The sequence below is a fragment of the Zootoca vivipara genome, chromosome 8 (assembly GCF_963506605.1).
Source record: "Zootoca vivipara chromosome 8, rZooViv1.1, whole genome shotgun sequence".
Classification (NCBI taxonomy): Eukaryota; Metazoa; Chordata; class Lepidosauria; order Squamata; family Lacertidae; genus Zootoca; species Zootoca vivipara.
Genome location: NC_083283.1, coordinates 59,462,778 through 59,475,831, shown reverse-complemented (window position 1 = coordinate 59,475,831; position 13,054 = coordinate 59,462,778). Strand labels below are relative to the sequence as shown.

General features: G+C 38.3%; 1 protein-coding gene across 2 annotated transcripts in view; it reads right to left on the bottom strand.

Moving 5' to 3' along the window:
* Positions 1–13,054, bottom strand: part of DEK (DEK proto-oncogene) — a 17,843-nt gene extending 4,789 nt beyond the window's left edge. For both annotated transcript variants that reach the window (XM_035125044.2, XM_035125043.2), the window contains exons 1-9: positions 12,806–13,054; positions 10,987–11,118; positions 9,265–9,366; positions 8,713–8,822; positions 6,307–6,401; positions 4,863–4,983; positions 3,310–3,495; positions 2,459–2,594; positions 1,422–1,570 (exon numbers count right to left, since the gene is read on the bottom strand). In XM_035125044.2, coding sequence (XP_034980935.1) covers positions 1,422–1,570; positions 2,459–2,594; positions 3,310–3,495; positions 4,863–4,983; positions 6,307–6,401; positions 8,713–8,822; positions 9,265–9,366; positions 10,987–11,107 — 1,020 coding nt within the window. In that variant the 5' untranslated portion in view covers positions 11,108–11,118; positions 12,806–13,054. The remainder of the gene's footprint in view (positions 1–1,421; positions 1,571–2,458; positions 2,595–3,309; positions 3,496–4,862; positions 4,984–6,306; positions 6,402–8,712; positions 8,823–9,264; positions 9,367–10,986; positions 11,119–12,805) is intronic.

Sequence of the window (13,054 nt, the reverse complement as noted above, 5' to 3'; positions counted from 1 at the left end):
TAAGGGTCAAACTGGATGTACCACAAAGAGTGTCTCATTAGTTTTTAAAGTACATTAAAGAGCAGGCATGAAAGGTTTGAATCTGGATTGGGACTACTGCATTTGGGGAGGCTGCTTTTTAAAGCCTCATTAAAATTGTTCCCTCCCCCTGTTTGTACCACAGAAGAAAAATATTCAAAGCATAGTTAACCATATCCTTTATATGTCATGTCTGACTCCACTCCACTTTCCCAACATAACATAAAGACTTGTACTTACTTGCAAATATTTCTGTTCTCTGCCTGACTCCCCTCACCATGCATGTAGAAGTGCCTAATATACCTTTTGCAATTTAAATGTGAGTACCAGAATGGAGAGATTGCTTGTTTATTAAATTGAAGCATCTCCTTTGATATTGCAAGGGAGGTATAAAAGGTAGATATAATATCCAAATAGATGTTTTTCTGTCAAAATTAGGACTGAGAAGACCCAGTTCTCTGGTCCATCTTGAAGAGCCCTTAGATCACTCACAGGTTTTCAGTCTAACCTTCACAGTTTTGTTGTTGTTGCAAGGACAGAACAGGGATTGTTTATGGCCCGGCCCTAAGCCCCTTGGAGGCAAAGCAGGATCTGGAGAAACTAGGGGATGACATGGTACCTATGCTAGTTATCTTTCAGGGATTAACCTAAATATATTTTACGTTTAGTATAATTATACCATACAGTGATAATGGGATTATGACCGCCCTGAAGGAAAATAGACAGCATAAACTGAGTTCACTTGTCTTTTCCTGCACCAACAAGAAAGCATAAGAATTTATGAAATGTGCATGCATTTTTACATTTGACTCTAAAGGTTTCTAACTGTGAACCAGTGATGAGGGGGAGACAAATCTTCACTGCTTCATCTTTCTTCAGAAAATTAACAATGTGAAAGTAGCAATTAATGGATACCAACTGCAAATCAACATTAGGCAAGGTTGGCAGTTTCATGTCTATATAAAATTCAGTACAAGGAAAATTAACATGGTAAATGAGATCACTCCCCAGGTATCTCCAATTTACTCTCCCCAGACCACATCTTCCTCCAGTTCTTTTGAATGTGTCCTTGAAATATTATAATGTCCCTTGCTTGCCTGGATCAAGATATATGAGCAGAAACCTTTGAATTTTGTTTGGATGGACTGTACCCTACACTACTGCACAAATATAAAAGTACATCTATTACACCATCCACCGCTGGAAAGTGGCCCCCAGAAAGTTCCCCACTCGGAAGATGGCCCTTATGCTGAAAAAGGTTCCCTATTCCTGCTTTTAGGGCCACAGGGAGTTTTCCAAATTTCCCTAATTTGCAAATGAAAACTTTCCAGAAAAACCCACATTACTGCTGTAAACAGCAAACAAAACAATGAAAGTGGAAAACTAATGTCATAAATCTGTACCTCTTTACAAATTTGTTTCATTGTAACTTCCTCTAGGTTTGCATTAGCCAGGAGCTTCTTCACTGTTTCTTTCAGCTCTTCATCTGTAGGTGGCTTTTTCAGCTTTTTAATTAAAGGCTCATCATCCGAACTATCCTCTGACTCACTTTCTAAATGTAAAGATATTTTTCAATTAAAATGTGGATAATGATTTCTTTCCGATTAAACATTTTCACCTGTACAAAATAACTGAATGACTCAGTTGTGTTCAAGCACTTTTGAACTTGGGCTTTTCAAATGGCAGCTGCCAAGACCAGCTAGCAAACCTCTTTGGAAATGGAGAGAAGTTTCAAAAACAATTTATGGGGCTGTGGTTTCCCTTCTCTCTGCTCACATATCCCAGCATACCCCCTATTTGTTACCTTTGATCTCCCAACTCTACCTACCACTAAAGGTCTCCTGCTTCCTTAAAACCATTGGCCATTTCCCCACTGCTGCCACCCACCTCCTCCCTGGGATCCCTAAAAAGCCCATGTCCCAGGGAGGTCACTAGATCAGTCACTCAGCTACTCTCCTGAGTCCCAGGCTTTCTATGAATAAGTGCATGCACACAAGGTATGTAGGGTGAGGTATATTAACCTTAAAATCCACCCAGACCAGAACAGGCAGTTAAAACACACATATATTAGGGAACATAATACCTAGAAAAAGCAGCCACTTTATATAGAACACTCAGTTCTAATGCCCTATCTTAACAAAACTCTCTTCTCCTTAAAAGCCATGCTAACTCTAACCATTTATCTTCTCTCATTTCCTCCTTGTCTCTTTAGCCACTCATTTTTAACAGAAGCTCTTTACCTGCCGCTTGCTCTCACGCCTCCCAACATTCTACCACAGTGCCTTGCTGTCAAACATTCTTCCATTCACTTTTCTGTCTTTGTTACAAAGCATCCATCCTTCTGCCCACCCCCTTTATGTAAGTATGTATAATTGTATTTGCATATACTCTTCTGTTCTTGTCCCTCTCTGATCACAGGACCCCAGAAAGATAGGTTCACCTTTTTTGGAATTGTTCTGGTTCTTCTTGGTTGTGCTGCTATCTGCTTTCTTGACATAAGCATTCTTTGTGCCCTTTTTGCTTTTCACAGCTGTCTTTTGCTTGGGTTTTTCTTTTTTGGATGACTTTTTTGGTGGCTATGGTGTGATAAAGAGAGCATCAAAGTCTATTACAATATAAACCACTCCTAACACTACGAAGCTTCTTGCTAAAGCATAGTTTAGTGCTAGAAAGCACTCTTTGCAGCAAAGCCAAAATACACATGCAATCTATTTGTAACTACATTATTTGTCTCTAGTTCCAATAATGCCCCTGCATTTTAAGAGAACATGCCTTTCTGCTTTTGCAGGGATACAAAAAGTTACCTTGCATTATATAGTGAAGGTGGTGAACTGGCCAAGTTTGGACTGCTAGCCATTTTTTGTCATCCCCCCACAAAAAAGCCATTAGTAGATAGTGACAGTGTCCCATTGCTAGTATGCCATCACTATAAGGAAGGTGTGAGGCTGAAAGGGGTTAGCCAGTTCTGTTGAGAACTGTACCTATGTTTGAGGTGAGCACCAAGCATTTTTGTCCGTAAAATAACAAGCTGTAATTATGCGAAGAACAATGAACCTGTGGTACATTCCTATACACACTTCTAGCAAACAAGTCTTTGTATTTTATCAACATCTAGTCACTACTTTCAAGTTTACGTCTGTCGATCACTAAGCAAATATCTTAAAGTCAACAGGTTTATGGAATGAAAATATTTTTCTCTATAACCCTATCTCCAGCTCAGTGCCCTTTAAGCAAATCAGAGAGCCTACTGTAGCTGGCCTTCAACATGAGTAGTTTGCAAATAGGTCCTACCTCCTCTTCACTTTCTTTATCTTCTTCAGATGATTCTTCTTTCTCTTTCTTTTCATCTTCCTCACTACTGGATTCATCTGACAGGATCTCAGGACATTTAGTGCGCTTGCCTTTCCGTGCTGTTCCAGAGCTACTGCGTTCCTTTTTCCCACTTTTGTTAGGTGTTTTCTTGGATTTTGGCAATGGCTATTAAATATTGAAAATTGAGGCAATTCAAACAACAAAATAGTTTTAAAACTATCTATCTATCTATCTATCTATCTATCTATCTATCTATCTATCTATCTATCTATCGGGGATAAGTAATTGCTTAGACCTTAACCACCTTCAAAGTGTTATCCTTCACTATGGTCATTTTGAAAAGGCACCATGAGATTACACGTTTCTTTTAGAATGAATTTATAGACATTTCATACATGTATTATTTGAGGGTAATTATTCAACTGAAGGTATTTCCTCTATTTAAGATGGTCATACTGTGAGTTCTATTTCTTATGTAGCCAAAACAATATCATATCTGTAGAAGATGAACTGGCAGATCTAGAGGGACTCCAAAGTTTGCATAAGTTAGAGTTGCTACAAAAGTTGTTGAGTTTTTATGGGTGTGTGTGTGTGTAAAGTTGTTTATTTATATACCATCCTTCATCTTAAGATCTTTAGTAGGGGAACATCCTTCCAAAATACCCCAATGAGGGGGAATGGAATTGCACAACAGCACTTGCAATGTTTTCTTGCAGATTCCACTTATTATTTTAGCTATCAGTCAGTAGCTTGAATATGGAAGACTGGAAAGTGCAATGTCGCCATTGAGTTTTTGTTTCCCATAACAGGAGCCATGTTTGGTGTCAAATATATGGGTGATACCTTCCACAAATGTGGTTCTAGAGGAAAATTCTGGAAAGCAGTGACAAACTCAGGAAGGATTTCACTCCCCACTTGAAGAGCCTTATTGCAGTATTCCTGGTAGTGCTATAAATAAAGACATCTTTTCGGTTTTCAGATGCCAGCCTCGCTGACTGTTTGTGTCTGTCTTTTCCAGAGAAGCAGAAACTTGTTATTGAGCTTTTTACTCCAGGTTGAATGCCTCAGTCTCAAAACTCATGGAAGAAAACTTCTGTTTTCATATACACAGTTCAATAGAAATGGCATATTTGTTTTTTAAAGGGCCTCAGCTGTAACAAATGTTTAATAGTTGCTAGGCATGGTCTCTGTATAAAGAACCTCAGAAGAGATACTAACATGCAGTCAAAACCTAGTGCTCTTGTAGTACTCCATCTCTCTTATTTTCCACAAGAACAATATATAATATATAATAAAAAACTAATAAGATGTTCACTAGTGACTTAATAGAATTGCAGTCATGTTACTTACATCTTCAAGAGCATATATGAATCAAGCAAAGCATATGTGTGATTTTCTGGTGGGGCAAGCCACACAAAACTCAACAACTGTTTGACGTGGGACAGCAATAGCAACTCTACATTAAAAGCATGATCACCACAAAGTTGACAAATGTGATCTAAATATAGTTTCATTACTATGTCTTGTCTTACCTTGCCTGAAGGTTTTGGATGCATTAAGAAGTTTAGGATTCTGGCTACCAGTTCACTATTAACTCCTGATCTTTCCAAATCAAGAACTTCACATATACTTTTCAGCATTGCATTTCTGTACCTAGAGAGAAATACCCTTTATTAAAATTAGCTGATAAAAGTTGATCTTAATACACAGGAGCAAAGAGACAGTTTAGTTGACTACCTACGCTTTCAACTATATCTTACAAGTATACAATTGATTAATTTATTATTTATACTCCGCTTTTTGATTTTTCAAAACTCAAGGCAACTCACAAAAATTAAAGAAACCATAGAAACGCAACTGACATTTTGACAATATTTCTTCAATGATTGCATGTCCCATCTTATTAAACCAGTACTTATAATAAAACTAGAAATACCAACCAAGCAGGTAAGAAATATTTTACAGCTAAGGACAGAATTCAAAGAAAGAGTTCAAAGGGATTATCAAATTCTCATAAGGATTCTCAAATTTTTGTCGGTAGAAAGAAGCCACAGTATAGCTTTTATAGTTTACACAAAGATCAATGGTGCAACAACCGAGAAAGCTGTGCAGGCCCTTAGGAATAAAATTCACCCTTCAGAAGTTACAGCCAACCCCTATTTACCAACTTGATTATGCCACCATTGTCTAAAAAAGTCTGCATGATAATGGAAGGGCAGCTTCTGTGGGTTGCTATCTTTACCACAAGCAGTGGTGGAGAGCAGGCGCACTGTCCCCAGGGATGGGGCGCGCCGCGTGCAGGGGTAGGATGCGCGTTTTGGGGGCGGGCAGCCGTGATGGCATCCCTGGGATTGCGCTGCCCGGGGCGCCCTGCCCCCACCGCCTCTATCTTACTACGCTACTGACCACAAGTCAGCCTAAGTATACTTGTAGCAGCTTATGCCCTCTCCATCTAGAGGGAAGTGCTGGAAAGTACTGCACAAATATTAAAGTGGCAGAGAACTTTAAGTTTGAATTGAATGTTGGGGGCACAATTTAGCCAAAGGTATGCACATTTAAGTGCTTTTAATTTCAAGGAGGAAAATTAAGTATGTGGAACTCAACAATTAGAAAAATCACCAATATTTATGTGCTTAACTTTCCTCAAGTTTGTGCATGAAAATAGCAATATTTTATTGAACAAGATATTCACTTGTATCTTAACTAAATAGTTAATTAGAAACAATTCAGCACCAGTAAACCCATTCATTTTAGACATAAAATGTTCACATGTCAAATATAAAACTATCCTTCCTAAAACTTCAGTAATGTTTAGGAATATGGTTTGAAACAGAATACTTATATGCTGAAGTTACTAACTGAAATGTGCAGGGATAACAAACCAGGCTTGAAGCAGTTGCTCTGCTCAAGATTTAAAATGCATGTATTAACATAAATAATGAAACTTGATCATACTAAAAAGTTTTAAAAGGTTACTTTTTCAACATCTCTTCCTTTTTCTTATATTGGTCACTTCCTTTTTCAAATGGAAAGCCACTGAACTGGCCCACATTCTTCTTTAATGAAGCAACCTAAAATAGAACACAATAACATGCATTTTAGAGTGGTATTTGCATTATCAGCCAATCTTTGGTTTTATAACAAAAGAAATTGTTTTATTCTAATACCAGCCTGCTACTGAAGAAACCTCTGCTACTGAAATTTGTGAATTAATTTTTGTGTAGTTACAGTGGGTTGACTCTAACTTGCTGCAAGTGGAATTCTGCTTACATGATGTTTCCACTGAAGGAGGTGGTGGAGGTAAAATTCACTAACCCCCCCTCCTGCAATTCCCTGAAAATTGATCCTTAGGGTTGAGGGATCCTCCAAAAAAGCAGGGAAGTCTACAGCAGGGGAAATGAGTAAAAATTACCTTTCCCCTTCAGTGGGTATCCTCCACTGGACCAGAGTCCCTTCTGCAAATTGATAAAATTATTTTTATTTGTGGAAAGGCAAGTCTTGATCCAAAGCAGTTCAACTAGGGCTTAGAACAAGTTTTCGTCAACAGAAAATTCAAGAGAAACAGGATGCAACATTTCCCCTATCTTTGAAGACCACAGTAAGTACAGCATGGAAAGAGAAGAAAGTATCCCTGCATTGTTGAGGCAGTTGTGCTGATCTTCTGACACATGACAATTATGGAATCAATTCAAAGGTAAAGTTGGGAAGGGTGCTCAGCCAGACAGCACAGTGAACATCAAGTTGCCGCTGAAGGAGCACTGCAAATTTGTAGCCTATAAACAAGGCTACAAGATTAGCATATAAAATTTTGCTCACCTTTGAATATAACTACCTAATTATGTATGAAATAAATACAGTAAGAGCAAATGTTAAAACAGCTCATATACCCTTATCTTATAAGGAATTTTTCATGAAGAACCTCCCTCAATTTCTGTAAGACAGCAAGCTGCTACGTGCTGCAAATAATCACATTCATGAGAAACAAAAGGTACACTATATTTTTAAAAAAACAAACAAAAGACAAGTAAAAATATGTACTGAAATGTTGCTAAGTTTGTATGGAATATGTTGCATGGAAGCTATTTTCTATATAGACAGATTTGGATTCAATTGACAAATTATACAGGTAATTAAAGTATTTAAAAAGCAGTTCATAAAGCAATTTTGCTCTTAATAACCAAGATAAGCTTAAGCATTTTACAAATAAAAATGTTAGAAAAGTAATAGACAAACTATATTAGAAGGCCTATTATATCCTATGTACATAACCATTTCTATGCATGAGCAGAACAAGCTTGCTTTCAACAAGTTCAACTTCTTCTCTCCCCCTACATGACCTCAAAATCTGCTCCAGAGGGTTGGAGGACAACCCAGAGCAGATTTTAGGGGGGTGCAGGAGGGAAGGGAGCTCAAGTGGCCTTGTGGAAGCATAAGTCCACATGTGCAGTGCTAGACAAAGCCCTTAGCGAAATAATTCTTCTTGTAGATTTTAATGTAGTCAAAATGGTATCATTAATGCCCAAGAGGGAGGTATCAGCGGGCTTGGGAAAACCAAGGTCTACATGCAAAAGTGTGTGTGTGTGTGTGTGTGTGTGTGTGTGTGTGTGTGTAAAAGCAGACTCCAAAACAACCCAGTTAACCATAGAATGCTGACCACTGGGAGGTGTGGTGGTGGGAGAAGAATGCAAATCTGAGGGAGGGAGAATAGAGTTTCCTGGAAAGTGATGTGGCTGCAACCCTGAACAGGAGCACTACACAATGCAATAGTTTGTTACAGGGCCACTTGTTTTAGCAGCAATTTCAAACAAAACAAGGATGGAATGTGAGAATCAAAAACAGGCTTAAGACCTTGAGCAAAGACAGGATTGTGCCAGTAACTTCTAGCACCAGCAGACTCTACATTTATCAATCTCAGGATTATTGAGAAAAAAATGAATATTCAAATGGGAACGACGGCAAATTAAAGTGTAAAGACTCTATTCCAAAGTGTAAAGGCTCCATTCCAAAGACAACTGGATAGGATCCAAATGACTACATCTAGCTTTGTAAGACAAAGAGCTATTTGGACTCACTTTATTTCCAAAAAGCAACCTCCACTGTAACCACCACATGGCAAATTGTTTTTGAACAGATGGGAGTTTCAAATACCCTTTGTATAGGATCAAAAGCTCAAAGAAAAAAATATAATAATTCCAGGAAGCACAAGTAAGGCCTTGAAATGTAGTTTTCAAATCCAAATCAGCTATTGGAAAACCCACTCCACTGATTTAAATGGAATTTATTTCCATCTTAGGACTTTAAAGAGTCTCAGCCTTCAGAAACAAGGCCATTCTATATTTCATGACATTTTCAAAACAATTTGATAGCGTTTTCTAAGCTTACTGTGCCTGGTCTGTTGTATAGAAGTTTGTGTAGATTTCGAAGTTCATCTGTTTTCTTCTTGCTTAAAAAGTACTGTATTCTTTCAATTTCACAAAGTTTTTGTCCCTTTCCTGAAAGGGAAAATATATTACGTTAGTCTATTTAACAACATTAATGCTTACTAATAGTTACTAGATTACACTTATGAGGTTATGGTTATAGTTATCAGTCAGATATATTTAAATGATCAGTATTGTTGTATAATTTTTTTGACAGGGGCTGTGGATATGTTGTTTTTTTTAATATAATTTTTTGTATGGGTCCTCCTTAAGACTACCTAACATGCTTCTGCTTGAAAGGCAGTCAAGTGTTGAATTAAATTTAGACAAGAATTTCAACATTTTGAAATAATGGCTCCAATGCAACCAAATCAGATGGGTTGCATGTAAATAATAAAATTGGTATTATTATTACTTGGAATTATTTGGAACAAGATGAGTTCTAAGTACTTGCTACTTAAAAACATGTAAAGATAACTCATGCTCAATATACAGTATGCAAAAAATAACTTGCCTGGTGTAATTGTAAAAGGTTCTTTCTGTAATGAAGAAACTTGCATGGTCAATCTTTCTACTTTTTTCTTTTCTCTTTTTCCTTCAACAATGAGACTCTTTTCTGAAGTAGAAAATTATGTATAAAATTTTGAAACACAGTTAGTTATCATATAGAAAAAACAGACCTATAGATCAAAAGTACATATTTAATATTCTAAGAAACATTCTGGGAACACCCAAAACTGTACCAAATTAGTGTTGGGCTACAGATCTGCCATGGAGATTTATAGATCTGCTACTACACCTGTGACAATTTACACACTGAAACAGGGAATTTCAGGCTGGAATATTTCTGAAGGTTCACTAAATGTAGTACTCATTTTACTTGTTAAAATAAATATATAACAACCCTTCTCTCTAGTCATATAAGAAAACGCAACCTCCTCCAAGCACTGTGAAGCATTGTAATTGAGAAGAATTGAAATGGCAATTTATGAACAAGTGTTCAAACTTGGATCTGGAAAGGAGACTTACACTCCTGACTGACTCTACTTCATTCTTCATTATCCAACTAACAGGAAATATTTGCTAGATCCGACAGAAAGTATATGTTAATAAAATATGTATTGACCTCAGAAAACTAGTCCCTCTATGAACAAACATGTCTGCACAGATTCTAATTAAAATTGAGAAACTAGATAGGAGTAGTATCAGCAAGCCACTCATCATACTTTTCAGTATCTGGACCCTGAAACAAAGGAAGTAACCACCAGAACTGGAATAATGCAAAACACAATGAGGAAGAGAAACAGCTCAGGTCACCTTTATTTATACACAGAACTATTTAAACTCTAATTACCTAAAGCTTACAATCCAGTAAAATATATATGTATAAGGACTGTAAAATGACTATCAAACCAGATTATTGATCACCATTTTGCCTAATACTGGTATACAACTGTGAGCACAAACTAGCAATCACAAAATTTGTTAAAAAGAAAAGTACAAATATTGATTGCAATAATGTGTCAGTCAGGTTGGGTGCCTCTATTTGAGGCAGAAAAGATATCAAGATTTTTTATAAGTAAATAAACAAATCATGTAACCTAGGTGCGTTAAAACCCTACTCACATGCAACATAAAGTTCATATGAACAGATCACTGTTCCTAAATAAAAATAAGAGGAAGGTGAATAAGTGCTCATTCTTCATCACCTATGCAATACTATCCACTTTGCAATACTGTCTACTTGTCCTTCTTGGCTCTCCTACCTTTTTCTGAGCCCCAAGTGAATCTGTCCTCTCTGCAGAGCTGCCCATAACTTATTAATGCTCTAAATTACTAGAAAAAAGCAACCCAAACATCATCTCAGAAGGTTACAGTTTGATCTCAGTTAGAAGAGCTACCATTTTTTATTATCATTATTAAAAACAGAGTGTGCATATAATTTTACAGCATACTCAAAGATTTTTTAAAACTAATTTTCCATAAATGCATCTGTAAAAATGTTTCATCTCCAGTGCCATCTGATACTGGACATTGAGGGGAAAATGTCCCCCCCCCCAGCTGCAGCTCTTCACATTATGTTGGACTCCATTCTAGAGTATTTTTGCTTGGATGTGGGCAAGGGACTACATCTGGAGAGCTTTCTAAAATGTCCTGCTGCACGATATTTTGATCTTGACCTAAATATTTAGCTTAGTGTAAGTTCTAGTGTTCCTTCACGTCAGCGTTTTTCTACCTTTTTCCTCGTCCTCCTCGTCCTCCTCCTCACTATCTTCAACTTTGTCCTCAGCTTCTGGTTCTCTTTCTTCTCTTTGTTCAGCAGACAGTGAACCATCTTTTTCAGTTACAGATGACATGGTTGGTTCTTCTGCATAAAAACACAGGGGAAATATAATGTCAATATGACTTTGCTATAAAATAACATTTGACCGTGTGCCCTTCCATCATTCTTGCAACATGGAAAGGAATTCTCCCTAACAGCAAGCTTATTAAGGAAGGAGTTATCATATACCACATTGTTAACAGGTGTGTGACTGTTTTACTATAAGTTTACATCAACTGCCTTATGTATCAGATACAACATATGGCTAATAAATATGCCACAAAATAAAAACTAGGGCTGGAGGACAAATGAAAATACTTTTACGGAAGTTGGGAGTAAGCAACTTCTTCTGATAAGGAATTTCCCCCCCATACAACTGATTATACATAAGTGTGTTTAATCCTCTGCAATTTTACACAAATCTAGCTATAGCGTCCTTTGTTAAAAAGAAACTTTTTAAAAACTAGTTTTAATGACATAAAAATACAGGCAGCATCTGAAGAAGGCAAGAGTCAAGTTCTTGTGATCTGTATGGCTACTTATTCCTCATGGTCTTCTCTCGCTTTTATGCCCACACTTACTACCTGTAATCCAGTGATATAGTTCTGGGGGCCAAGTTCAGAAGTATGCAAATATTGGACACTGACTAAAGCATGCAAGCTGAACATGTGCTTGCAAAATAAACTGTATACACTTTACAGAAATTATTTTGAGCGCTGGATTTCAACATGGATTCTTAGTTACAGGCCCCCAGTGACATAAACAGAACGAGGCATGTCCTTTTAACAAGATTTCACAAAAGGAAGGAGGTAAACAATCTTGGAAATCTTCTATTCTACAAGATCACACATTATGTTAATAGTGTGTGGTGCAGGCATAATTTGATGCCCCATAAATAAGGTATGTAGTAGAATGACAACTGTCTTATGTTTCCATGCACCAACACTAACTTGGATCATATCCCTACTTCAACCAAAAATATTTGAAGCCCACCCAGAGGTCAAAACAAAACGTGCTGTACTGTATGTGTTTCACCCCATTATGTGAAGTTTCTATTTAAACTTTTGCATACACCTATACAAATCCACCAGCACACGGAAGCCACTTTATGCACCCGAACAGGTGGGTTCTAATCAATTCAAACTCATGCTGGTCTTTCTAGGACTGCTGTTCTTTCTTCTTCCTAAAACAAACTAAAGCAGTGACGTTTCTGGAATACGGGTTGTTGTTGGGGAGGGGGGAAGTTTCTGTTGCTTTTTGTTTAAGCACTATAGAAACTCCGAGCAAAACGGCACATTTTGAAAGGATCCCGCTGGCAAAACAAACGCGACTCCATTCTCCAACCATCTCTTCCTTAAGGATTTATAAGCTCCGGGGTTTTGGGGGGGGGGACGAGGCAGAAGAAGACAGAGAAAGAGAAGTAGCCTTCATCCCGCCCCCTCCCCCTAAGTGTTCAATCTGCCCCTCAGTTTAAGTAAACGGTTAAGCGCCCCACAAGGGTAATGATGTCAAGCCAGGGGATTCCGGCGGGAAACGCTGAAGAGACGTCAAGGCCGGGCGGAGGGAAAAGAAATATTGTCAGTCTCCGAGCAAGGAGGCTCCCTGCCTTCTTAACCGTTTCCACAGAGCCGGCTGCGCGCGGCAAACGTCGCTTCCTGGGCGTTCGAAACCGCCACCCAGGCCGTTAGGACCTCGCCTTCGACCGTTATCGCGGGAGCAACGGAACACCCACCTCGTCGCGAGACGGACACCTCGGGGCTCTTCTGAGAAAGTGGCGGTAGCAGCAGAAACGATGGCGGACAGAAGGTGGGGGAACCCACCACCCCTCAGGTAACAAGACCAGCGGCTGGTAGAGACTTAAGGAGGGGGGGCGGGACCAGACGTGAGGCTGTAGCGCTGTTGCTCACGCTTCCACAGGAAAAAAATAATAAAAATCAACAACGTTTCAAAATGGCGGGTTGTCAAAGGGGAAGAAGGAAGC